The sequence below is a fragment of the Phocoena sinus genome, chromosome 4, assembly GCF_008692025.1.
Source record: "Phocoena sinus isolate mPhoSin1 chromosome 4, mPhoSin1.pri, whole genome shotgun sequence".
Taxonomy (NCBI): domain Eukaryota; kingdom Metazoa; phylum Chordata; class Mammalia; order Artiodactyla; family Phocoenidae; genus Phocoena; species Phocoena sinus.
This window is the reverse complement of record NC_045766.1, coordinates 71,388,555-71,413,650: the sequence shown is the minus strand read 5'-3', so window position 1 is coordinate 71,413,650 and position 25,096 is coordinate 71,388,555. Positions and strand designations below refer to the sequence as shown.

Sequence of the window (25,096 nt, the reverse complement as noted above, 5' to 3'; positions counted from 1 at the left end):
GAGATTCAACCTAATTGATTCTTATTCTTTTAGTTTATTTATTTTCACAGTTTTCATGGTATTTTAAAATCCATTGTAAGAAAATACTTCATTGTATTTATCTCTCCTTCTGTGGATGGACATTTGTTTCCTATTTTTCTTAGTGCTACTGTGTTCATAGTTAGTGTTAATATGAAGCTCGTGTGCATGTCTCTGCACATGTGTGAGAGCTAGGGAGTGGAACTACCAGGTAGAAGGGCATATACATCTTTAATTTTACCAGATGTTGGCAGATTGCTTTATGAATAGGTTATATCTGTGTACACTCCCACTAGCTATGTGTGAGACTGTATGTTTCATATCCTCTCCTATGTTAGGTATTGTCAGACTTTAAAGTTTTTGCCATTCTGAGGAGTGTGAAATGGTGTCTTGTGATTTTAAATTTGTTTCTTAATTGCCCATGAAGTTGAGCATCTTTTCATGTTAATTGTCCACTCATGATTTCTCTTCTACAAATTGCCTATTCATATTTTCCCCCTACTTTCTATTGGCGAGTTTGTCCTTTTCTTTCTGATTTGTGGAATGATCGTGGTTTCTCTTCACTTTTTAATGTTGTTTATTTTTTCACCCTAAAACTTCACCTTCTGTGACTTGAGACTTTTAAAATTTACTGCTTCATTTACTGCTTATTTTGAATATATACATATCTTACTTTTTAAAAGAAAGTTATTTTTATCTTTTATACATAATTTATCAAATCAATGGTATTGAATAATTATACATTTGAAAATATTTTACAGTTATAAACTGATGATACAGACATATGCAAATGTATTTTTTTAATAGACTTTATTTTTTAGAGCAGTTTTAGGTTCACAGCAAACCTGAGCAGAAGGTAAAGAGAATTCCCATGTCCCTTCGTCCCCACATACTTACAGCCTCCCCCCACTGTCTACATCAGGCACCAGGGTACCTTTGTCACAATCAAGAAACCTACATCGACACTTCTTTATCACCCAAACCCTGTAGTTTACATTAGGGTTCGCTGGTAGTGTTGTACATCCTGTGGGTTTTGACACGTGAATAAAGACATGCACTCACCATTGTAGTGACATACAGAATAGTTTTACTGCCCTAAGTATCCTTTGTGCTCTGCTGATTCATCCCTCCATCCCCTTGACCCCTGTCAACCACTGATCTTTTTAATGTCTCCATAGTTTTGCCTTTTCCAGAATATCATATAGTTGAAATCATACCGTATGTAGCCTTTTCACATTGGCTTCTTTCACTTGGTAATATGCATTTAAGTTTCTTCCATGTCTTTTCATGGCTTGATAGCTCATTCTTTTTTTTTTAAGCACTGAATAATATTCCACTATCAGGTTCTTATCCATCACCTACTGAAGGACTTCTTGGTTGCTTCTGAGTTTTGCAATCGTGAATAAAGCTGCTATATAGATGTATGTGCAGGTTTTTGTGTGGGCAAAAGGTTTCCACTCATTTGGGTAAATACCAGGGAGCACAATTGCTGGATTGTATGGTATGTATTATAAGAGTATGTTTAGTTTTATTAGAAACCCCGAAACTGTCTTCCAAAGTGGCTGTGCCATTTGCATTCCCAGGAACAATGAATGAGAGTTCCTGTTGCTCCACCTTCTCACCAGCATTTGGTGTTGCCGGTATTCTGGAGTTTGGCCATTCTAATAGGTGTGTAGTGGTATCTTGTTGTTTTTAAAATTAATTAATTAATAGAGGTATAATTGATTTACAACATTATATGTTTCAAGTGTACAGCATAGTGATTCAGGATTTTTAAAGGTTATAGTCTATTTATAGTTACTATAAAATATTAGCTATGTTCCCTGTGCTGTACAGTATATCCTTATAGCTTATTTATTTTACACGTAGTAGTTTGTATCTCTTAATCCCCTACGCCCCCATTGTGTTTTTAATTTGTATTTCTCTGATCACTTATGATGTGGTGCATCTTTTCATATGTTTATATGCCACCTGTATGTCTTATTTAGTGAGGTGTCCAGATCTTGGGCCTATTTTTTTAATTGGGTTGTTTGTTTGCTTATTGTTGAGTTTTAAGAGTTCTTTGTGTATTTTGAATAGCAGTCTTTTATCAGATATGTATTTTGCAAATATTTTCTCCCAGCCTATGATCTGTCATTTTATTCTCTTAAGCAATATTTACTTTTAAATAAACATCAGGCACTTTTGTTTGTGGACTATAATTTTTTAATTAATTGATTAGTGTCCTAAGATAAGAAATCTTGGTTGTGATGTAACCCACCAAATAAAATAAGGCAGAATCAATAAAATTTTAAATCAATAAATACTTCCAACTAAAACTAGTTACAAAAAGAACAAGGTTGAGTGCTTTAAGGTCTAAATTTATGTAGAACTCCCCTCTATGGAATATAATAAAAACCACATTTATTCAACTATTTTCTTCACTGCTTATATTGTTGAAACAATTTCTTTCCATTCCTTAGTATATTTCAGCCATGAATATTTTTTCTTAAATATTTAAAATTGAATCCCCTTCCATCACTCTATCCTCTTATCCCGCCTTTTTAAAAAGTGCTTATACTACCTGATACAATATGTGTACATATTTATTGATAGTCTTAACCCCACTTAGATTTCTTTATTGATTGTCATAACCTGTTCCATGAGAACAGAGATTTATTTTATTTTCTACTGTACCCTAAGTCCCTTGTATAGTGTCTGGCATCCAATAAATACTAAAGAAATATTTGTTGAATGAATGAAAAACTTACTTATATTTTAGTATGCAAAGCTTAAAAAAATTACTGCTGATTTCAGAGGTAGTTGTTATGGCCTTAATTTGTTATTATCCCCAAGATTGATTTTACAAAGACTTCTCACACCTCAAAAGGGCTTAAATCTCCGCTTAGTACTACTACTCAGAATTTCAAATTTCATATTCTGAGCAACAAGTTATGCTACCTTAATCGAGTATGCTAATTCTTAAGCCAACTATAGATTTTTGAGTGGTTGGTCAGTGGGTCTGTGTAGTATGTGATGTAATCCTTTACCATCATCAAGACCCAGCTTTAAAACAAATTTTGCCATGCAATATGAGTTTAAATGCAACATAGTTATGTTAATTATCTGTAAATTTCTTGATGGTTTGACCTAGAAATTTGAAATTGGTTAGTCCTAGGAATATGCCAGTCACAGGCAAAAGACTACAGGTTAGAGATTATCAAGGAAAGAATTAAGTAAAATGCATATGTCTTTTGATGTGAAGAAATTCTTTTATTTTCCAATTTTTTATGGTGGTAAAATACATATAAAATGTACTGTCTTAACCATTTTTAAGTGTACATGTCAGTGGTATTAAGTACATTTATATTATTGTGCGATTATTATCACTATTCATCTCCAGAACTCTTTTCACCTCCCCAAAATGAGACTCTGTACCCATTATGTAATAACTCCCCATTTCCTCCTACCCTTAGTCCCTGGAAACCACCATTTTACTGTCTCCATGACTTTGACTAAGAATCTCATGTAAGTGGAATCATACAATATTTATCTTTTTGTGACTAGCTTATTTCACTTAGCATAATGTCCCCAAGTTTCATCCATGTTGTAGCATAGGTCAGAATTTCCTTCCTTTTCAAAGCTGGATAATATTCTATTGTATGTACATACCACATTTGGCTTATCCATTCATTTGTTGATGGACACTGCAGTATTTTCTCCTAGTCTTTATCCAGATGATGGATGCTACCTTAACAATTGACATGAAGGGAATGACTTTCTCCTTCAGGGAAGCCCTTGTCCCTTTTAGGAGTGTGGTTCTATTCCTGTAGGTTTAAATAATATATCTTCATCAGAATATAACAAGGCCACATATCCATACAATAAATACAACTTTAGTGTTGTTTCCCTAAGAAACACACTTTGCTTTTCTTCAGCGTTCTTGGAAACACTGATAATAGGTTGTTTTTTTTTTAAACATCTTTATTGGAGTATAATTGCTTTACAATGGTGTGTTAGTTTCTGCTTTATAACAGAGTGAATCAGTCATACATATACATATGTTCCCATATCTCCTCCCTCTTGCGTCTCCCTCCCTCCCACCCTCCCTATCCCACCCCTCTAGGTGGTCACAAAGCACTGAGCTGATCTCCCTGTGCTATGTGGCTGCTTCCCCCTAGCTATCTATTTTAAGTTTGATAGTATATATATGTCCATGCCACTCTCTCGCTTTGTCAAAGATTACCCTTCCCCCTCCCCATATCCTCAAGTCCATTCTCTAGTAGGTCTGTGTCTTTATTCCTGTCTTACCCCTAGGTTCTTCATGACATATTTTTTTTTCTTAAATTCCATATATATGTGTTAGCATATGGTATTTGTCTTTCTCTTTCTTACTTACTTCACTCTATATGACAGACTCTAGGTCTATCCACCTCATTACAAATAGCTCAATTTCGTTTCTTTTTATGGCTGAGTAATATTCCATTGTATATATATGCCACATCTTCTTTATCCATTCATCCGATGATGGACACTTAGGTTGTTTCCATCTCCGGGCTATTATAAGTAGAGCTGCAGTGAACATTTTGGTACATGACTCTTTGAATTATGGTTTTCTCAGGATATATGCCCAGTAGTGGGATTGCTGGGTCATATGGTAGTTCCATTTGTAGTTTTTTAAGGAACCTCCATACTGTACTCCATATTGGCTGTACCAATTCACATTCCCACCAGCAGTACAAGAGTGTTCCCTTTTCTCCACACCCTCTCCAGCATTTATTGTTTCTAGATTTTTTGCTGATGGCCATTATGACCAGTGTGAGATGATATCTCATTGTAGTTTTGATTTGCATTTCTCTAATGATTAATGATGTTGGGCATTCTTTCATGTGTTTGTTGGCAGTCTGTATATCTTCTTTGGAGAAATATCTATTTAGGTCTTCTGCCCATTTTTGGATTGGGTTCTTTGTTTTTCTGTTATTGAGCTGCATGAGCTGCTTATAAATTTTGGAGATTAATCGTTTGTCTGTTGCTTCATTTGCAAATATATTCTCCCATTCTGAGGGTTGTCTTTTGGTCTTGTTTATGGTTTCCTTTGCTGTGCAAAAGCTTTGAAGTTTCATTAGGTCCCATTTGTTTATTTTTGTTTTTATTTCCGTTTCTCTAGGAGGTGGGTCAAAAAGGATTTTGCTGTGATTTATGTCAAAGAGTGTTCTGCCTATGTTTTCCTCTAAGAGTTTGATAGTTTCTGGCCTTACATTTAGGTCTTGAATCCATTTTGAGTTTATTTTTGTGTATGGTGTTAGGGAGTGATCTAATCTCATACTTTTACATGTACCTGTCCAGTTTTCCCAGCACCACTTATTGAAGAGGCTGTCCTTTCTCCACTGTACATTCCTGCCTCCTTTATCAAAGACAAGGTGACCATATGTACGTGGGTGTATCTGTGGGCTTTCTATCCTGTTCCATTGATCTATCTTTCTGTTTTTGTGCCAGTACCATACTGTCTTGATTACTGTAGCTTTGTAGTATAGTCTGAAGTCAGGGAGCCTGATTCCTCCAGCTCCATCTTTCATTCTCAAGATTGCTTTGGCTATTCGGGGTCTTTTATGTTTCCATACAAATTGTGAAATTTTTTGTTATAGTTGTGTAAAAAATGCCAGTGGTAGTTTGATAGGGATTGCATTGAATCTGTAGATTGCTTTGGGTAGTAGCGTCATTTTCACAATGTTGATCCTTCCAACCAAAAACATGAGATATCTCTCCATCTATTTGTATCATCTTTAATTTCTTTCATCGGTGTCTTATAATTTTCTGCTTACAGGTCATTTGTCTCCTTAGGTAGGTTTATTCCTAGATATTTTATTCTTTTTGTTGCAGTGGTAAATGGGAGTGTTTTCTTGATTTCACTTTTAGATTTTTCATCATTAGTGTAAAGGAACGCCAGAGATTTCTGTGCATTAATTTTGTATCCTGCTACTTTACCAAATTCATTGATTAGCTCTAGTAGTTTTCTGGTAGCATCTTTAGGATTCTCTATGTATAGTATCATGTCATCTGCAAACAGTGACAGCTTTACTTCTTCTTTTCCGATTTGGATTCCTTTTATTTCTTTTTCTTCTCTGATTGCCGTGGCTAGAACTTCCAAAACTATGTTGAATAAGAGTGGTGAGAGTGGGCAACCTTATCTTGTTCCTGTTCTTAGTGGAAATGGTTTCAGTTTTTCACCATTGAGGATGATGTTGGCTGTGGGTTTGTCATATATGGCCTTTATTATGTTGAGGAAAGTTCCCTCTATGCCTACTTTCTGGAGGGTTTTTATCATATATGGGTGTGGAATTTTGTCAGAAGCTTTCTCCACATCTATTGAGCTGATCATATGGTTTTTCTCCTTCATTTTGTTAATATGGTGTATCACGTTGATTGATTTGCGTATATTGAAGAATCCTTGCATTCCTGGAATAAACCCCACTTGATCATGGTGTATGATCCTTTTAATGTGCTGTTGGATTCTGTTTGCTAGTATTTTGTTGAGGATTTTTGCATCTATGTTCATCAGTGATATTGGCCTGTAGGTTTCTTTCTTTGTGACATCCTTGTCTGGTTTTGGTATCAGGGTGATGGTGGCCTCGTAGAATGAGTTTGGGAGTGTTCCTCCCTCTGCCTTATTTTGGAAGAGTTTGAGAAAGATAGTTGTTAGCTCTTCCCTAATGTTTGATAGAATTCGCCTGTGAAGCCATCTGGTCCTGGGCTTTTGTTTGTTGGAAGATTTTTATCACAGTTTCAATTTCAGTGCTTGCGATTGGTCTGCTCATATTTTCTATTTCTTCCTGATTCAGTGTTGGCAGGTTGTGAATTTCTAAGAATTTGTCCATTTCTTCCAGGTTTTCCATTTTATTGGCATAGAGTTGCTTGTAGTAATGTCTCATGATCTTTTGTATTTCTGCAGTGTCAGTTGTTACTTCTTTTTCATTTCTAACTCTATTGATTTGAGTCTTCTCCCTTTTTTTCTTGATGAGTTTGGCTAATGGTTTATCCATTTTGTTTATCTTCTCAAAGAACCAGCTTTTAGTTTTATTGATCTTTGCTATCGTTTCCTTTATTTCTTTTTCATTTTTTTCTGATCTGATCCTTATGGTTTCTTTCCTTCTGCTAAATTTGGGTTTTTTTTGTTCTTCTTTCTCTAATTGCTTTAGGTGCAAGGTTAGGTTGTTTGTTTGAAATGTTTCCTGTTTCTTAAGGTAGGATTGTATTGCTGTAAATTTCCCTCTTAGAACTGCTTTTTCTGCATCTTGTAGGTTTCAGGTCGTCTCGTCTCCATTGTCATTTGTTTCTAAGTATTTTTTTATTTTCTCTGATTTCGTCAGTGATCACTTCGTTATTAAGTAATGTATTATTCAGCCTCCAGGTGTTGGTATTTTTTACAGATCTTTTCCTGTAATTGATATATAGTCTCATGGCGTTGTGGTCGGAAAAGATACTTGATACAATTTCAATTTTCTTAAATTTACCAAGGCTTGATTTGTGACCCAAGATATGATCTATCCTGGAGAATGTTCCATGAGCACTTGAGAAAAATGTGTATTCTGTTGTTTTTGGATGGAATGTCCTATAAATATCAATGAAGTCCATCTTGTTTAATGTATCATTTAGAGCTTGTGTTTCCTTATTTATTTTCATTTTGGATGATCTGTCCATTGGTGAAAGTGGGGTGTTAAAGTCCCCTACTATGAATGTGTTACCGTCAATTTCCCCTTTTATGGCTGTTAGTATTTGCCTTATGTATTGAGGTGCTCCTATGTTGGGTGCATAAATATTTACAATTGTTATATCTTCTTCTTGGATCGATCCCTTGATCATTATGTAGTGTCCTTCTTTGTCTCTTCTATTAGTCTTTATTTTAAAGTCTATTTTGTCTGATATAAGTATTGCTACTCTAGCTTTCTTTTGGTTTCCATTTGCATGGAATATCTTTTTCCATCCCCTTACTTTCAGTCTGTATGTGTCTCTGGGTCTGAAATGGGTCTCTTGTAGACAGCATATATATGGGTCTTGTTTTTGTATCCATTCAGCCAATCTGTGTCTTGGTGGGAGCATTTACATTTAAGGTAATTATTAGTCCATTTACATTTAAGGTAATTATCGATATGTGTGTTCCTATTCCCATTTTCTGAATTGTTTTGGGTTTGTTATTGTAGGTCTTTTCCTTCTTTTGTGTTTCTTGCCTAGGGAAGTTCCTTTAGCATTTGTGGTAAAGCTGGTTTGTTCGTGTTGAACTCTCTCAGCTTTTGCTTGTCTGTAAAGGTTTTAATTTCTCCATCAAATCTGAATGAGATCCTTGCTGGGTAGAGTAATCTTGGTTGCAGGTTTTTCTCCTTCATCACTTTAAATATGTCCTGCCAGTCCCTTCTGGCTTGCACAGTTTCTGCTGAAAGATCAGCTGTTAACCTTATGGGGATTCCCTTGTGTGTTATTTGTTGTTTTTCCCTTGCTGCTTTTAATATGTTTTCTTTGTATTTAATTTTTGACAGTTTGATAAATATGTGTCTTGGCGTATTTCTCCTTGGATTTATCCTGTATGGGACTCTCTGTGCTTCCTGGACTTGATTAACTATTTCCTTTCCCATATTAGGGAAGTTTTCAACTATAATCTCTTCAAATATTTTCTCAGTCCCTTTCTTTTACTCTTCTTCTTCTGGAACCCCTATAATTTTAATGTTGGTGCGTTTAATGTTGTCCCAGAGGTCTCTGAGACTGTCCTCAGTTCTTTTCATTCTGTTTTCTTTATTCTGCTCTGCAGTATTTATTTCCACTATTTTATCTTCCAGGTCACTTATCCGTTCTTCTGCCTCAGTTATTCTGCTATTGATCCCATCTAGAGTATTTTTAATTTCATTTATTGTGTTGTTCTTCATTGCTTGTTTCATCTTTAGTTCTTCTAGGTCTTTGTTAAATGTTTCTTGCATTTTGTCTCTTCTATTTCCAAGATTTTGGATCATCTTTACTATCATTATTCTGAATTCTTTTTCAGGTAGACTGCCTATTTCCTCTTCATTTGTTAGGTCTGGTGGGTTTTTATCTTTCTCCTTCATCTGCTGTGTGTTTTTCTGTCTTCTCATTTTGCTTATCTTACTGTGTTTAGGGTCTCCTTTTTGCAGGCTGCAGGTTCGTAGTTCCCATTGTTTTTGGTGTCTGCCCCCAGTGGCTAAGGTTGGTTCAGTGGGTTGTGTAGGCTTCCTGGTGGAGGGGACTAGTGCCTGTGTTCTGGTGGATGAGGCTGGATCTTGTCTTTCTGGTGGGCAGGTCCACGTCTGGTGGTTTGTTTTGGGGTGTCTGTGGACTTATTATGATTTTAGGCAGCCTCTCTGCTAATGGGTGAGGTTGTATTCCTGTCTTGCTAGTTGTTTTACGTAGGGTGTCCAGCACTTTGGCTGCAGCACCAATAGCCTTTCATCCACATGGCTCAGAATAAAAGGGAGAAAATGTAGAAGGAAGGAAGGAAAGAAAGAAAGGAAGAAATAAAGAAAGAGGGAGGGAAGGAAGGAAGGAAGGAAGCAGGGAAAGAAGGAAGGAAAGAAAGAAAGAAAAAAGAAAAAGAGAAAGGAAAGAAAGAAAGAAAGAGAAAGAAGGGAAGGAGCGAGGGAGGAAGGAAGGAGGGAAGGAAGGAAAGAAAGAAAGAAGGAAAGAAGAAGATAAAGTAAAATAAAGTAAGATAATTTAAAATAAAGTTATTAAAATAAAAAATAATTATTAAGAAAAAAAATTTTTTTAAAGAAAGAAAAAAAAACGGACGGATAGAACCCCAGGACAAATGGTGGAAGCAAAGCTATACAGACAGAATCTCACACAGAAGCATACACATACACACTCACAAAAAGAGGAAAAGGGGGAAAAATCATAGATCTTGCTCTCGAAGCCCACCTCCTCAATGTGGGATGACTCGTTGTCTATTCATGTATTCCACAGATGCAGGGTACATCAGGTTGATTGTGGAGCTTTAATGCGCTGCTTCTGAGGCTGCTGGGAGAGATTTCCCTTTCTCTTCTTTGTTCCGCGCAGCTCTCGGGGCTCAGCTTTGGGTTTGGCCCCGCCTCTGCGTGTAGGTCGCCGGAGGGCGTCTGTTCTTCGCTCAGACAGGACGGGGTTAAAGGAGCATTTGCTTCTGGGGCTCTGGCTTACTCAGGTGGGGGCGGGGGGGGGGCGGGAGGGAGGGGTATGGATGCGGGGCGGGCCTGCGGTGGCAGAGGCCGGCGTGACGTTGCACCAGCCTGAGGCACACCATGTGTTCTCCAGGGGAAGTTGTCCCTGGATCCTGGGACCCTGGCAGTGGCGGGCTGCACAGGCTCCCCGGAAGGGGGGTTTGGTTAGTGACCTGTGCTCACACACAGGTGTCTTGTTGGCGGCAGCAGCAGCCTTAGCGTCTCATGCCCGTCTCTGGGGTTCGCGCTCTTAGCCGCGGCTTGCGCCCGTCTCTGGAGCTCCTTTAAGCAGCGCTCTTAATTCCCTCTTCTCGCACACCAGGAAACAAAGAGGGAAGAAAAAGTCTCTTGCCTCTTCGGCAGGTCCAGACTTTTCCCCGGACTCCCTCCCGGCTAGCCATGGTGCACTAACCCTCTGCAGGCTGTCTTCACGCCGCCAACCCCAGTCCTCTCCCTGCGCTCCGACCGACCGAAGCCCGAGCCTCAGCTCCCAGCCCCGCCTGCCCCGGCAGGTGAGCAGACAAGCCTCTCGGGCTGGTGACTGCCGGTCGGCACCGATCCTCTGTGCGGGAATGTCTCCGCTTTGCCCACCGCACCCCTGTTGCTGTGTTCTTCTCCGCGGCTCCGAAGCTTCCCCCTCCGCCACCCGCAGTCTCCGCCCGCGAAGGGGCTTCCTAGTGTGTGGAAACCTTTCCTCCTTCACAGCTCCCTCCCACTGGTGCAGGTCCCGTCCCTTTCCTTTTGTCTCTGTTTATTCTTTTTTCTTTTGCCCTACCCAGGTACGTGGGGGACTTTCTTGCCTTTTGGGAGGTCTGAGGCCTTCTGCCAGCATTCAGTAGGTGTTCTGTAGGAGTTGTTCTATGTGTAGATGTATTTCTGATGTATCTGTGGAGAGGAAGGTGATCTCCGTGTCTTACTCTTCCGTCATCTTTCCCTCGTCCTCCATTATCTTTTAAGAAGCATATAGAGGAGGCATTTGAAAGGGATGAGTGAAACAATATAAACTTTAGTGAGGGTTTTCATGGCTTTTATGTTTTTTTCTTTTATTCTCTAACTCTGTTGAAAGTGTGAGTGAGGGCCTGGAGGAAACCTTGCTTAGGAGAAGATAATCAAATCCAGGTTCTTGCTTTCCTTTGAATGCTTATTCCAGAGTAATAGAATGTTATTATCTGGAAGTGATATTAAAGATGATTCAGTCCACTCGTCACTTTTTATGGATGAGAGAATTGAGGTCTGGAGAGATTCAGAGGTCTTTCCAGGGACCCATATTAGTTGGTAGAGGGTTAGACTAAAATTTTGGTTTCCATTTCTAGTCTGTTTTTCCACAATTCTTTTTTCCATTACAGGACTGAATTTCTCATGGATCTTGCCAGTTTTGCCTAGTTGACCAATCTGAGCGAATAGGAGCAGTTAACATTTCTAGCATACTATGTTGCATATAAATGTTTCTAGCAACATTTCTAGCATATACTTTTAAAAGGAGAATGTCCTTTTAATTTCACTGAGACTTTCCAGAAATAAAGGCAGAGACTTTTTAAAAAAGTGGCTTATTATTATTATGTAATTTTATTGAAGTATAGTTGATTTACAGTGTTGTGTTTAATTTCTGCTGTACAGCAAAGTGACTCAGTTATATGTATTCTTTTTCCTATTCTTTTCCATTATGGGTTATCACAGGATATTGAATGTAATTCCCTGTGCTATACAGGAGGACCTTGTTGTTTATTAAAAGGTGGCTTACTATTATTGTCTAATAAATATGTATTCAGGGCCTTAACTCCCCCTGGTACTGATTGCAGTGTTGGTTCTCCTCTGTTTGTAGGCTCTTAGAGGAGTCAGATAGAACCAACCTTGATAACCATAGAAAACCTAGAGGATTTTCAAGTAAATTTTATTATATTCTCCTATGGCTAGATTGAAGTTATGAAGAAGTTAGGAGAAGACTGCAGTGTGTATTTGACATGTAATTTTTGTAAGAGAGTAAAAAGTATTGAAGTATTTTAAGGCAGTTTGGACTTGCTGTTTTATCTGCTGATCAAAGGCCTGTTGTAAATTTTTTGTTCCTTTTTAAACCATTTCAAATTCTTGTTGGAAGTATGTGATAACTTAATCTTATCACTGCTTTCTTCCCTTTTGGCCCCATGAAATGAAAATGAAAAGAAATTGTGTATTTTCTTTAACACTATAGATGATTATAGCTAACATTTATTGATTACTTACTGAGTGTCAGGTACTGTGCTAAGGTTTTTATATGTATTTAAAAATTCTCATACGTCTCTATGGGACATACAGTTATTATTACCTGTATTTTATAGATGATATTGAAACACGAAGAACTTGTTCAACATTACATAGGTAGTAAGAAGTAAAATATGGATTCAAACCTAGACAGTTTTTTTAAAACTCCATTCCATTCCCTCTCAACATTAAAAGGTATTACAGAGACCCAATTATAAAGGGCTCAGAGCTTATTGAACAAAATAAGGGGAGGCCATTCACATTACAAGATGATCTAATGAAGGACTTCTTTTAAAAAGTAAGTTTCCAGGGTGTGTCATGTGTTCTCCGGTCAAAAACCCAGAGAGAGCCATCTCATTATATGGGGAGTTTGGTCATCTAGTTTTGCCATCTGTTGAGTTATAGGGCTACCCTTGGATCAGTGAGCTATCCCTGATCCTGCCATTGTCCTATCTTTGCAAAGAATAGCCCAGCATTGCCCACGGTGGATAAAGCTGTTGAGCTGAAAGAGTTGGTTGGGGATGGTAGGTCATGATAGACATATAGGCAACTCCTCTGAGTATCTAAATGGTTATTCAATTTATGTGCAGCCTTTAGGAGTATATCTATTATATAAAACAAGGACCATAGATGTTAGTTTCAAAATCTGTACATTATAGTTTGAGTAGTTATTTGATCTCTTTCATAATTCTTTGGGAGGTAGTTATGACAGAGCCTCAAATCCATCTTTAATGCTTTGAGGATATTTATGTGCTTAATAAGTGATCTTGAGTATCCTGTAGTTGTGTTTTAGATTGCATCATCATGTGACCTAGTCTTAGATTATCAATTCCATTTTAAGCATATTGTCAAAGCTGAAGTGGAAACAGTTTTTTTTTTTTAAAGGATCTCAAATGGATGGGTAGAATAATTCTTTATCATACCTCCTGTTTCTTTCAAATAATTTTCTTTTATAAAGAAAATGTAATGCTTGCGTTACGCATACTATTTAGTTACTCTTATGGATAAACTTGTAAAAGCAGTGGTTTAAAAAGTTTATTGTAAACCAATTATACTTCAATAAAAAAATAAAACAAAAAAAAGTTTATTTCTACACCAGGGGTGTGCAGTTATCTGGGTGGGGAGAGTTCTATGTTTGTGCTTTTCTTAGAGCTTTATTTAATTCACAGCCCAAAGTGATCACCATGTGATTAGAAATGTCTCAGTGTTAGTACTTGCTGCTAGATATTTTCCTATTCTAGTTTTATGTTTTTATTTTTAGTTAACTCTTTTGTGAGTTGATCCGTGATGCATGAATAGATAAAAGAATGAAGTTGTTATTATTAAAAATAAAGTGACCCTAACAAAAAGGTCCTACTGTCTAGCACAGGGAACTATATTCAATATCCTGTGATAAACCATAATGGAAAAGAATAGGAAAAAGAATATATATGTAACTGAATCACTTTGCTGTACAGCAGAAATTAACACAGCATTGTAAGTCAACTATACTTTAATAAAATTTAAAAAAATAAAGTGACTCTTTCCCTGAAATCTGGGCTTATTCAGTTTCTTAGGGTACAGCCAAGCAGACCTAAGTCCTAAAAATTATTTTCTTGTATGTAGCTCATGTATGAAAACACGTTTTCATCCATGCTCTTGTATTTGATATTCATAGTAAGGAGTCAGTAAACTTTTTCCATAAAGGACCAGATAGTAGTAAATATTTTAAGCTTTGTAGGCCATATAGTCTCTCTTCCGACTACTCAACTCTGCCACTAGGGCGTGCAAGCTGACATAGGCAATGTGTAAATGGATGAGCTTGACCGTGTTTCCATAAAACTTTATTTATGGACACTGGAATTTGAATTTAATATGGTTTTCATGGGTCATTAAATATTATTTTTCTTTTTTTTTTTCAGCCAGTTAAAAATGCAAGAACCATTTTTAGCTCATGGGCTATGTGAAAGCAGGTTACGGGCCAGATTGCCTGACAGGTTGTCATTTGCTGACCCCTGCTTATAATAATCCTGTGAGACTTAGCTGACTGCTTTCTGGTTTTTTTGCCCTTTATTTTACCATCTTTTAACATTATTTTATATTATTCTTATTTTTACTACTTAATCATGTTTTCTTTCATTGTTAATGTGTGTGTAACTTTTAAAATTTAATAATTTTAATTAACATTTTAAGCTATGGAGTGTAGGGTCTATAATATTGTCATCTTTAATGCCTTGCACATTTATAAAAATTATATGCTCAATAAATATATATTTTTTAATACATATATTTATTTATTTTTGGCTGCGTTCGGTTTTTGTTGCCGCGCGTGGTCTTTTCTCTAGTTGCGGTGAGCGAGGGCAACTCTTCATTGTGGTGTGCAGGCTTCTCACTGGTGGAGCGCGGGCTCTAGGCGTGCAGGCCTAGTTGTGGCTCGCGGGCTCTAGAGCGCAGGCTCGGTAGTTGTGGCACACGGACTTAGTTGCTCCGTGGCATGTGGGATCTTCCTGGACCAGGGCTCGAACCTGTGTCCTGTGCGTTGGCAGGCGGATTCTTAACCACTGTGCCACCAGGGAAGCCCATATGCTCAATAAATATTTGAGAGAGTTGGAAAGGAATAATATCTGTCTTTAACTATTTGAAGGATTGTTGTGTAGATTGTTTTACTTATTGATTTATGTATTAAAAATGTGTTCCAGAATGGTTGTCTTGCATAATGAGTAGACACAATAGGGAGGCAAAACTCACCTCAGAATGCAGGGATGAGAAAGGAGAGAAAGAAGCTCCTATTGATTGTGTTCTTTGTGTTGTAGTACATATATACTGTAGTCAGTGACACGTAGTCCCTCATTTAACCTTTACAACTCTTTTAAATAGGTATTTGTTTACTCAGTTCACAGATGAAGAAACTTAGATAAAATACTTTAGCCTTAGATAAGTGAGTGGTGAGACAGAATTTGAACTGAGACCATGTTCTGTCCATATACTTTTCTTTTTATACCAAGGAATGTTCAACAGTTAACCAGGCTGCTTTAGACACTAGGTACTTACTTATTGCTACAAGTTTTCACACACATCTTAGATGACCAAGGACAGAGATTTTTTTTTAGAGAAGGTGAAATGTTGAATTGAAGAACCTCTGTGATAAACTTTCAGATTCTCAATATGTGATTACAGTGAGCTTTATTTTGAAATGGTAGGCAAAACACATTTTACCTGTTAATTTTATACACAAACTCTTACCTCTCTCTTTTAAAAAACTATTTATTTATTTATTTGGCTGTGTCAGGTCTTTGTTGAGGTGTGCAGGCAGGCTCTAGAGTGTGCGGGCTCAGTAGTTGAGGCACGTGGGCTCTAGAGTGCATGGGCTTAGGTGCCCCACAACGTGTGGGATCTTAGCTCCTCTACCAGGGATTGAACCTGCGTCCCCTGTATTGGAAGGTGGATTCTTAACCACTAAACCACCAGGGAAGTCCCTCTTACCTCTCTTTAAAGAAAGGTGTTTAAAAGTGTTTTACAAATAAATTCGTAGTATTGCACAGTGAAATAAGATTGAGGAATGTACATGAAGTTTCTATTAAACTATATGTTTAGTAGACACCAATGATTAAATCAAATCTTAAGCTGATCGTTTCAACTCATTTTCTTGAAGTTGAAGATTGAGTCAAGCTAAATTAAATGCAGGTTAAAAGTATAAATGGAGAGGTTTTAAATGGTTATAAATGGAGAGGGAATTCCCTGGTGGTCCGGTGGTTAGGACTCCATGCTTCCACTGCTGGGGTCCTGGGTTCGATCCCTGGTCAGGGAACTAAGATCCCGCAAGACGTGCGGCGTGGCCAACAACAAAAGAAGTATAAATGAAGAAAGTTTCTGAAACTGTGGAGTTTCTTTCTTGACGCGGCAAACATTTTGAGTCTCTGTACTGCTACCAGGAGCTCGTAATAGTGAGAGAAGTGGACAGGGATAGAGCTTCTAAGAGGACCCACTTCCTAGGAAGGTGATGTCTGAACTTATTTCTTTTCCCCCTTTATTAGCTTTAAAAATTATTTAAAAACACATAGTCATTGAAAATATTAAAACAATCTAGAAGTATAAATCGTAAGAAGTGTAAATCCTTATTTTCACTTTCTGCCCTCTGATCCTCATTCTTCAAAGTTATAGTTAGCAGATTGGTAAATATGCTTCCAGATTTTTTCTTATGCATATACGAATAGGCTCCCCACTCCACCCCCCCAAAAAAACTGGGCTCACACTATATGTAATTTTGTAACTTGCTTTTCCTCCCTTGTGATGGTCTGTAATGTATATGTTTCCATCTCAGTAGAGACAGATTAATCTCATTTAAAAACCTGCTGCTTCACATAATAGGATGGAGTACCATCATTTATTTACATTATTTCTCATTGCTGGACATGTAGGTTTTAAACCTATTTACAAAAAATAGATATCCTTGTACTAATATATTTGTTTTCTTTTGTGAATTAAGTTTTAAATGATGAGTAACATAGAGTCAGGTGAAGAGAATGAGGATTAATGTGAAGGGGAAATGTTTTCTAGGCTAAGGGAACAATGTGTACTTTGAAAACACTGCTGAAGAAAATGACAAACTTTTAGTTAGGGGAGAAGCATTTCTCTTTCTATGCTGTGGAAGTATAGCACCTCTTGTTTTCTTAACTGTGCTAGAGTATCTCATTTTGTGGAATCGGCATTTCTTTACTGAATAATTTATGGTTACATAATTTTCTCATTTTGGAGATTAAAATTTTTTTTCAATAAATGTTACCAGGTAGAGAAGTAGAACCACAAGCTGATAAAAATGGTATTCAAGAGGTCACACAGAGGTTCTGTGGGTAGTTTTGGGAATAGAGCTCATATCTTAGCTATTTTTCTCTTCTTAACAGTGTCTAACTGAGAATTCTTTCCCAGAGTTCAAACTAGCTTTTTGGGTGGCTAGTCCCCCACTGTTATCCAATTGAAACAAATTTCGGTTGATTCAAAAAACAGGTATTGCAAAGTTGCTAGTTTATCAAGTAGTTATCTTAAAATGGATAGATAGATGGCTTAAAGTAGATGAATAACATTTTTTACTCCTAAGTATAAAATATCGTTATCCTTAAAAAGTTTTAGTTGCTGCTGTTTTGTTCCAAATTTCCAATTTTGGAATGTTGCCCTATAGGGCATATCAAGTACTACTTAGTGTTAGAATTTTATCATTCCCCTGACAAGGAAGAGAATCTGCTGATTTCTTTAAAAATACATAGGAAACAAAACGCGGTCTTAAACAAGGGTCATAACATCTTTCTGAACTGTTTCTAAAAGTAAAAGCCTTTATTTTTGGTTACCAAGGATGCTTTGCTGTTTGGTTACATGTGCTTTGTTGAATAGAAATATAAGTCTTTGTAAGGCTCAACTTTCAAAATTTCTTACTTGTTTTTAAAAACATATGCTTAATAGTTCTAATTAGTGTTATTAATTTGAATAACATGAATGCGTTCAGTAAATTAGCCTAATGTGTTCTCTCATTACCTTAAACAATAATTGTATTATGTGTTGTAATACATGGTTATGAAGTATTCATACTTTGTTCTAAGGGAGTTATTACTTTATGTGAAGTGTAATCTTTTAGCATTCATATCTATTTTTTTACTTGGAGTTATTTTTCAAGAGTAAAGTATATGTTTAAACACAAAGTAACTTACTTTATGTTTAATTTTTCAAGGGCTGCTTTGGAAGAAGTAGAAGGAGATGTGGCAGAATTGGAACTGAAACTTGATAAGGTAAATTTTACTTTAACTTTTTAAAACATTAATTCTTGTTTTGCATAATGATTTGTTCCTGTAACACTAGATGGTTCAAGTGACTTTTATCTCCGTGAGGGTAAATGCTAATATTATCCCAATATTATGAAGAAGTTGAGGCTAGAGACATTAAGTAGTTTGTTGAAAATTTAATCTAAGTGCCAGAGCAAGAATCTGAACCATCTCTGACTAGGCATCTTTTATATTGTTGGATGGTTGTTTCCTTCTCCATCAAAAAGATTGCAGTCTTTTTTGATGCTTAATGGATATCATATGTAACCTAACCACTCTTGTTTATACATTTGGGTGAGGCCATGTTCAAATATAAAATTTTAAATACTCCTTCCATTTTTTAAAGCTAATGCCAGAAATGCTGAATATGTATTTAATAATTGATATTAAATGGTCATATTCTATGCAAGGGTAAATGTAGATTGATTCCTATCTTCTGTATTAATTATTGATAATCTTTTTTTTTTTTGGCCTCTACCCAAGAAATGTTATCTGCTGTATAACAGTGAAATATGAGAATGAGTAAGACATGGCTTCTGATCTTAAGTAACCGTTGTTCATTGTTAAAATTTTTGGAGATAAATGTGTATATTTGAATACCTTCTCTGAAAATAATTTCCTATTTATGTAATTATTATTATAAATGGAATTATTATGTAAAGCAGTGCTTCTCAAACCTTACTGTGCATAGGACTATGTGGGATTCTGGTGAAAATATGGATCTAGATTCAGTAAGTCTTGGTATCTGAGAGTCTGTGTTTCTAACCAGATTTTAGGTGATACCAATGCTGTTGTTCCATAGACTGCATTTTGAATAACAAGGATATAATATATATTAACTAGACTGATGGTTTTCAAATGTTTTGAAATCATGAAATATATGTATATAATGTAAATAGTATAGAAACTGTATAAAGCAGTAGTTATTAGTTATATATGTAAAACAAAATAATTTTAGAAAATGTTTAGTAGTAAGTTATTTTTGTGCAGTACTCTGTAGTTTTCAAAGCACTTTGATATACAGTATGTTTTTGGATTTTTACAATAATCCTGTGAGGTGGGTAGGACAAGTGGATTATTTCCATTTTATAGATGAGGGTCCCACAGCCCACAAAGTGAAGAGGACTTGCTTCAAATCACAGAGTTAGGAAAGGCAGAACCAGGGTTAGAATCCATCTGTTTTATTCTTAGTTCAGTGCTCTTCTTGTGCACCACTGTACTCCTGGATCCATGTTGAGGGAGCACATGCCACTTGGAAATTTTCTGAGGAACACTAGCAAGCTTCCAGGCAAGTGTTTTTAAAAACTAATGTTAGAATTTTTTGTAAGGATATTATTTTCAAGAACTTTATTTTCTATTTAAAATTATATATATGGGATCATTGTTGTTGTTGTTGTTATTATTATTTTCCCCTGAGGTATTACATTTATTTTTAAGGACTCTGTGAAACAAAGTTTTTAAACCCTTAAGGTAGGCAACAGAAGATGTAGTTTTGATTTTCTGGTAGGTTTATAAGAGAGTATATAAAAGGAGAAGGCTTTTCAAAGAATCACAGAATAGTACAATAAGGATATCTATTCTCTTTGGGCAGAACTTCATCTAAATCAAACAAAACACTTGTGTCGGGGGGACCTCAAAATTTAAAGTACCTAAACAGAATCCTCTTACAGTATTTTTGTTAATGATTTGCTTTTATGAGCAGCTATCTCCCCCCGCCCCCTTATATCATTTGGTTGCAGTTGAGAGACTGGTAGAATCTTAAAACCAAAAGATTCAAATCTAAACCAAGTTGTCGCAGTATTGGCATTCAGTACTAAGAACCCTAAATCCTTCCTAGAGTCCATATTACCCAAAGGGCTACTCAGGTTATCATGGAAGCTTTGGCATCTTTTAAAATATCATCTTCCACCCAAATAGAATTTCCATAGTTACTTTTATTTCTCTAGTTTAAGATCTTGATCCCTTATACAATGTCCCTTTCCCAAATTCTTAAGCTATTACTGATCATTTTTACTTTAGAATTATGAGGAGTTACAATTAAAGAAGAGAGCCTGTGAGGAGCAAGAAATGGTTGTTATTGAAGGAGGTGGCATTGAAGGACTTGTGGAGGGGAGGGGTTGCCTAAAACTAGTTTACTGATTTCATAACTTTGTGCAGGACCAGTTGTACCTGTAGTATTGCAAATCATGGCAGCAACAGGTTTAACTAGCTTGATGACCTAGCTTATATTTATTTTGCTTATAATGTATGCCACCAGTAGTTACACTCTTTCTGATGAGTAATGCTCCATGAATGGATGGCATTATTCGACTAGGTCCAATTATTTATTCATTCTGCCAGGTATTCTGGCATTGGCAATACACAGAGCATCATAGTGGCCATCTAGATATAATTTCTGTATCTATTGCATCTTCTCACTGGAATGCTTGTTCCTTGTTTGTTAAGCAGATACCCTTTAAATCACAGCTCAGGTACTACCAAACTTAGGTTCTTTTTCAGGTATTGCATTATTTCTTGCATTTTTACATTTTAAAATTGTATTGCCATTTAAATTATTATAATATTATTGTAATTTTTGGTTTGTAGCATAGTCTAGTAATTAAGAGCACAAAGCCTGGAGCAAGGCTTTACCACTTACTAAGCTGTATGGCCTTGGGCAAGTTCCTAAACCTTCCTATGTCTCAGTTTCTTCATCTCCAAAATGGGGAAAATAAGAGTATCTATTATAAGGTTATTATGTGAATGAGATGTGTTAATACATGTTAAGTGCTTTGACACATGATAAGTTCTAAATAAATGTTAATGATGGTGGTGTCTTTTCAACAGACTCTTAGATCTCCTTGAAGACAGATTGTCTTTAACAGGGAAAAAGCCCTCATTTTACTCTTAGGTAAAAATCTTCCCTCTTTGTAGGCTTATGTTATTTAGTATAGCTGTCATCACTGTCATCTAATAAGGACTCTGACAGCTGGCAAAGTATCTATCTGTCTATCACCCAGTCAATCCTTCCACCTGAGTAGCTGCAGTGTATATGTGCTTCAGCTATATGACAATTTCATCTTCCCTCCAACGCCTGCGATAGTGACCTTTATTCTAATTCTTATACCTGTTTTCCTGGCCATATGCTGTGTCTTTTTGCTCAGAGTCGTAATCTCTGAAACTGTGGAATGCTCATTGATATCTTACTTTCTGATGTGAGTCTCCAGTCTTTCCAGTTCTCATCTTGGACTCCTCCTGCTTCTGTTTTTCAAGCTTATCTAAATCTCTAGTCTTTCAGTCTATCTGCTTCCAGTGTTTCAGATCCCTTTTTTATTCACTATATATTTTTTAAAATAATTTTTTTAATTGAGATAAAATTCACCTAACATAAAACCCACCATTTTAAAGTGTACAACTCAGTGGTTTTTAGCATATTCACAATGTGAATGTACTACTTAATTCCATTACCCTGATAAGAAACTCTGTACCTGTTTGTAGTCAATTCCAATTTCCCTCTCCCTACATCCTCTGGCAACCACTAATTTACTTGCTGTCTCTGTGGATTTGCCTGTTCTGGACATTTCATATAAATGGAATCATACAGTATTTGACCTTTTGTGACTGGCTTCTTTCACTTAGCATAATGTTTTTAAAGTTCATCCGTCTATGTTGTAGCATCGCCAGTATTTCCCTTTTTATGGCTGAATAATATGCCATTGTATGGATATACCATATGTTGTTTATCCATTCATCAGTTGATGGACATTTGGGTTGTTTCCACTTTTTGACTATTATGTATAATACTGCTGTGAACCCTTCCAGTCTACTCTTAACTTATCACATCATTATTTCTCTTATGGAGACCTTCATTTCCTTTCCATAACACCTACTCTGCAGAATTCTGACTATATTTGTCTAACCATCTATATCCTCTGTCCCTTATCTGGGCTATAAAGCCCTACAGGAGAAGTTACACAACTGTTTGGTGAAACTAATTGGTGGAGCTACACATACCTGGGATTCATGATGCAAAGCAATTTTTCTGACACTCAATCAGGTTATCTTACTATCTTTAGCATCTCTTATATTTCACTGTTTTCTCAAGATTCACCACCTTGCTCTTCATTCTTAGTAGAGGAACTTGTCTCTTACTTCCTTTTGGTGGGAACACCTTTATTTCTTGCTTTTAATCTAGAAACTTAACAGAATCTGTCCTTATTCCATTTTTTTTTCCCATTTGAGTGATAAAAATATCCCCTTTCCTATGTAATTCCAAACTCTAACTTCTCAGGACTTTGCTTTAGCCATCTCTCTCCTTTTCCATCTCTACCACCTCATTATTTTAAGTAAACAAAAACGTTTGTTTCTCTTGAATCAAAACAAAACAAAACAAGAGGAAAATCTCACCTCTGACAAGGAATTGCAAATCTTTATCAAGTATTACCATGTGCCAGTAACAGTTTGTGCTAAGATCTTTAAGTGCATTATCTTAACTCTTATAGTAACCCTCTATGGTTTGATACCATTGTCATTGTATCATACAGAAGAACCTGAAGCTTCTTGAGGTTGAGGTCTCTCCGAATCACTTAGAGCATTAAGTTTGGTGGCAGAATTTGAACCTAAGCCAACTGAGCCTATAAACCTGTTTTTAACCATAATGTTCTACTACCAACCTGTCTGTTTGTTTCTGTTTTTATGGAAACTTTCAATTTAATCATTTTTGAATTATTTAATTTGTTGAATAAGCAATATCACACATGTGGTACAAAATTCAAAGGTACAAAAGTGTACCTAGTGAAAAATTAGTCATCATCTAATCTGTATCCCAGAGGAGTACACTGACCTAGTTTCTTGTGTGGTCTTCCAGAAATCTCTTAAGCATGTGAAAGATTATATGTATTTGTACTCTTCTCTCCCCACTCCAACAAAGATATTAGCGTTGTTCTAATTTTGCTTTCTTAAAATATATAATTTAGATTTTGTTCCTTATTATTAATTACAGAGCTGCCCCATTCTTTTTAATGGCTGATTGTATCTAATTGTGCAAATATATCTGTATGATACATTTCTAAAAGTGAAATTACTACATTAGAGGGCATGTATGTTTAAAATTTTTATAGCTCTTGCTTAGTTGCCTTTCATAGAAATTGTACCAGTTTACATTCCCACCAGCAGTGTGTGAGAGTGCCTATTTCCCCATACCTACCTTCTCTAAAACAGCGTGTTATCACATTTTTTGACCTTTGCTCTTCTATAAAAAATAGTAATTTACCTTTCTTTTATTATGAGTGAGGTTGAATTTCTTTTCATGGACATAGGTATATTTGAATTTTCTTTTCTGGGAATTACCTGTACATGTCTGTCAGCCATTGTTTTTCTAGTGGCTGGTTGGATTTTCAAAAATGAGTTGTATACCCTTTCTTGTGGTAGGGAAATTAGTCCCTTGTGATTTGTTGCTAATATTGTTTTCCAGTATTGTCATTTGTCTTTTGACTAAGTTTTTTTTTCCCCTTATCTAAATGTTTTATTGTTACGTATTTGAATTGATTAGTTTCTTCTATGGCTTTTGAGTTTTGCATCCTTTTCAGAAAGACTTTTCCTACTTTGAGATTATAAAAAATACCACCTCCTGTTTTCTCCTGGTTTTCTGATTTAATGTTTTATGTTTAAATATTTATTCCATCTGAAATTAATTTGGGGGTTTGGAATACAACTTAGTTTCTTTTTTTAGATGGCTTTAGATGGCTATCCAGTGTCCTTGTGTCATTTATTGGATAATTTTTTACCCCCCTGGCTGGAGTGTGTATCTGCTTCTTCACTCTGTATTCTCTTCCATTAACCAATTTGTCTGTTCACATCCATTACCAGACTTTTAATTACTGCACCTGTATATTTTAATATGGGGCTAATGTCCCCACCTCATTACTCTTTCAATTTTTTTTGATGCTCTTCTTGCATGTTGGTTACCCATATGAATTTTAGAATTAGTTTTTTTGGTTGTTAAGATACCTTTTTTTTTTTTTTTTTGAAATAGCAAACTGTTTGAAGGACTAGTCTCTGCCAGCATTTCTCATAGTGGGTTTTGTGGAACATTGGTCCTATGAGGATGCTTCCTCTAAAGAGAATTCAATCAATGTCAGATAATTTTGAGAAATGCTACCTATTACATACTTCCTCTCTAGGATTCATAATACACATTAATATATCAAAAGCTCTTACAAATTTAGTAATAAAGAAATCTGTTTAACTTGACAAAATGAGTTTCCCAGACTTACTTGATCACAGAATCCTTATTTTGGTATTGAATGTTCCCCTGGGATATTCTATAGAATATATATTGGCAAAGAATTGACCTCTCATTATGTCTTCTTCATCTGCAGTTCATAACTCACTGTAATCTGGCTACAGCCCCCCAGTTTTTCTTAAAACTATCCTTGCTAGGGATGCTGGTGACTGTCACCAAACTCAACAAAGTTTTTTTAAGAGTTTTTAAAACTTGACCTTTATGGATTTTCAACCTATTCATCATCCATCTTTTGATACTTTGTTCTTTCTTGACTTTGATGAAATTAATCTGTTGCTTTTCCTCCTACCTTTCCCTTTTCCTTTTTAGTCTCCTTTGTGGGGTCCTCACTGTACACACTGTGACCCCTGCTTTTTATCTAGGCTGTAGCATTGTAGCACTGATACTTTATTTGCTGCTGACTCCTGTGTGTGTATCTACAGTACACTTCTCTTTTTTGAGCTTTAAATATCTATTTTCACTTGGGTTTGATAGACTTTCCACTTGGCTTATTTCACAGACCCATCTAGCTCAGGCCTACCTCACAGGCCCAATGCTGTTAAAACAAGTCTTTGCTGGACAGTATAGTGTCTTTGTGCAAATTAGCATCT

The 25,096-nt window shown here is 36.2% G+C and overlaps 1 protein-coding gene across 5 annotated transcripts in view; it reads left to right on the top strand.

The window, feature by feature from the left end:
• ACAP2 (ArfGAP with coiled-coil, ankyrin repeat and PH domains 2) overlaps window positions 1–25,096 on the top strand; it is a 158,481-nt gene that overhangs the window by 39,583 nt on the left and 93,802 nt on the right. For 4 of the 5 annotated variants that reach the window (XM_032629593.1, XM_032629590.1, XM_032629589.1 and 1 more), the window contains exon 2: window positions 18,133–18,190. In XM_032629593.1, the coding sequence (XP_032485484.1) occupies window positions 18,133–18,190 (58 nt within the window). Of the gene's footprint in view, window positions 1–18,132; window positions 18,191–19,414; window positions 19,512–25,096 lie in introns of all 5 variants that reach the window. The other variant, XM_032629592.1, reaches the window with a different exon arrangement.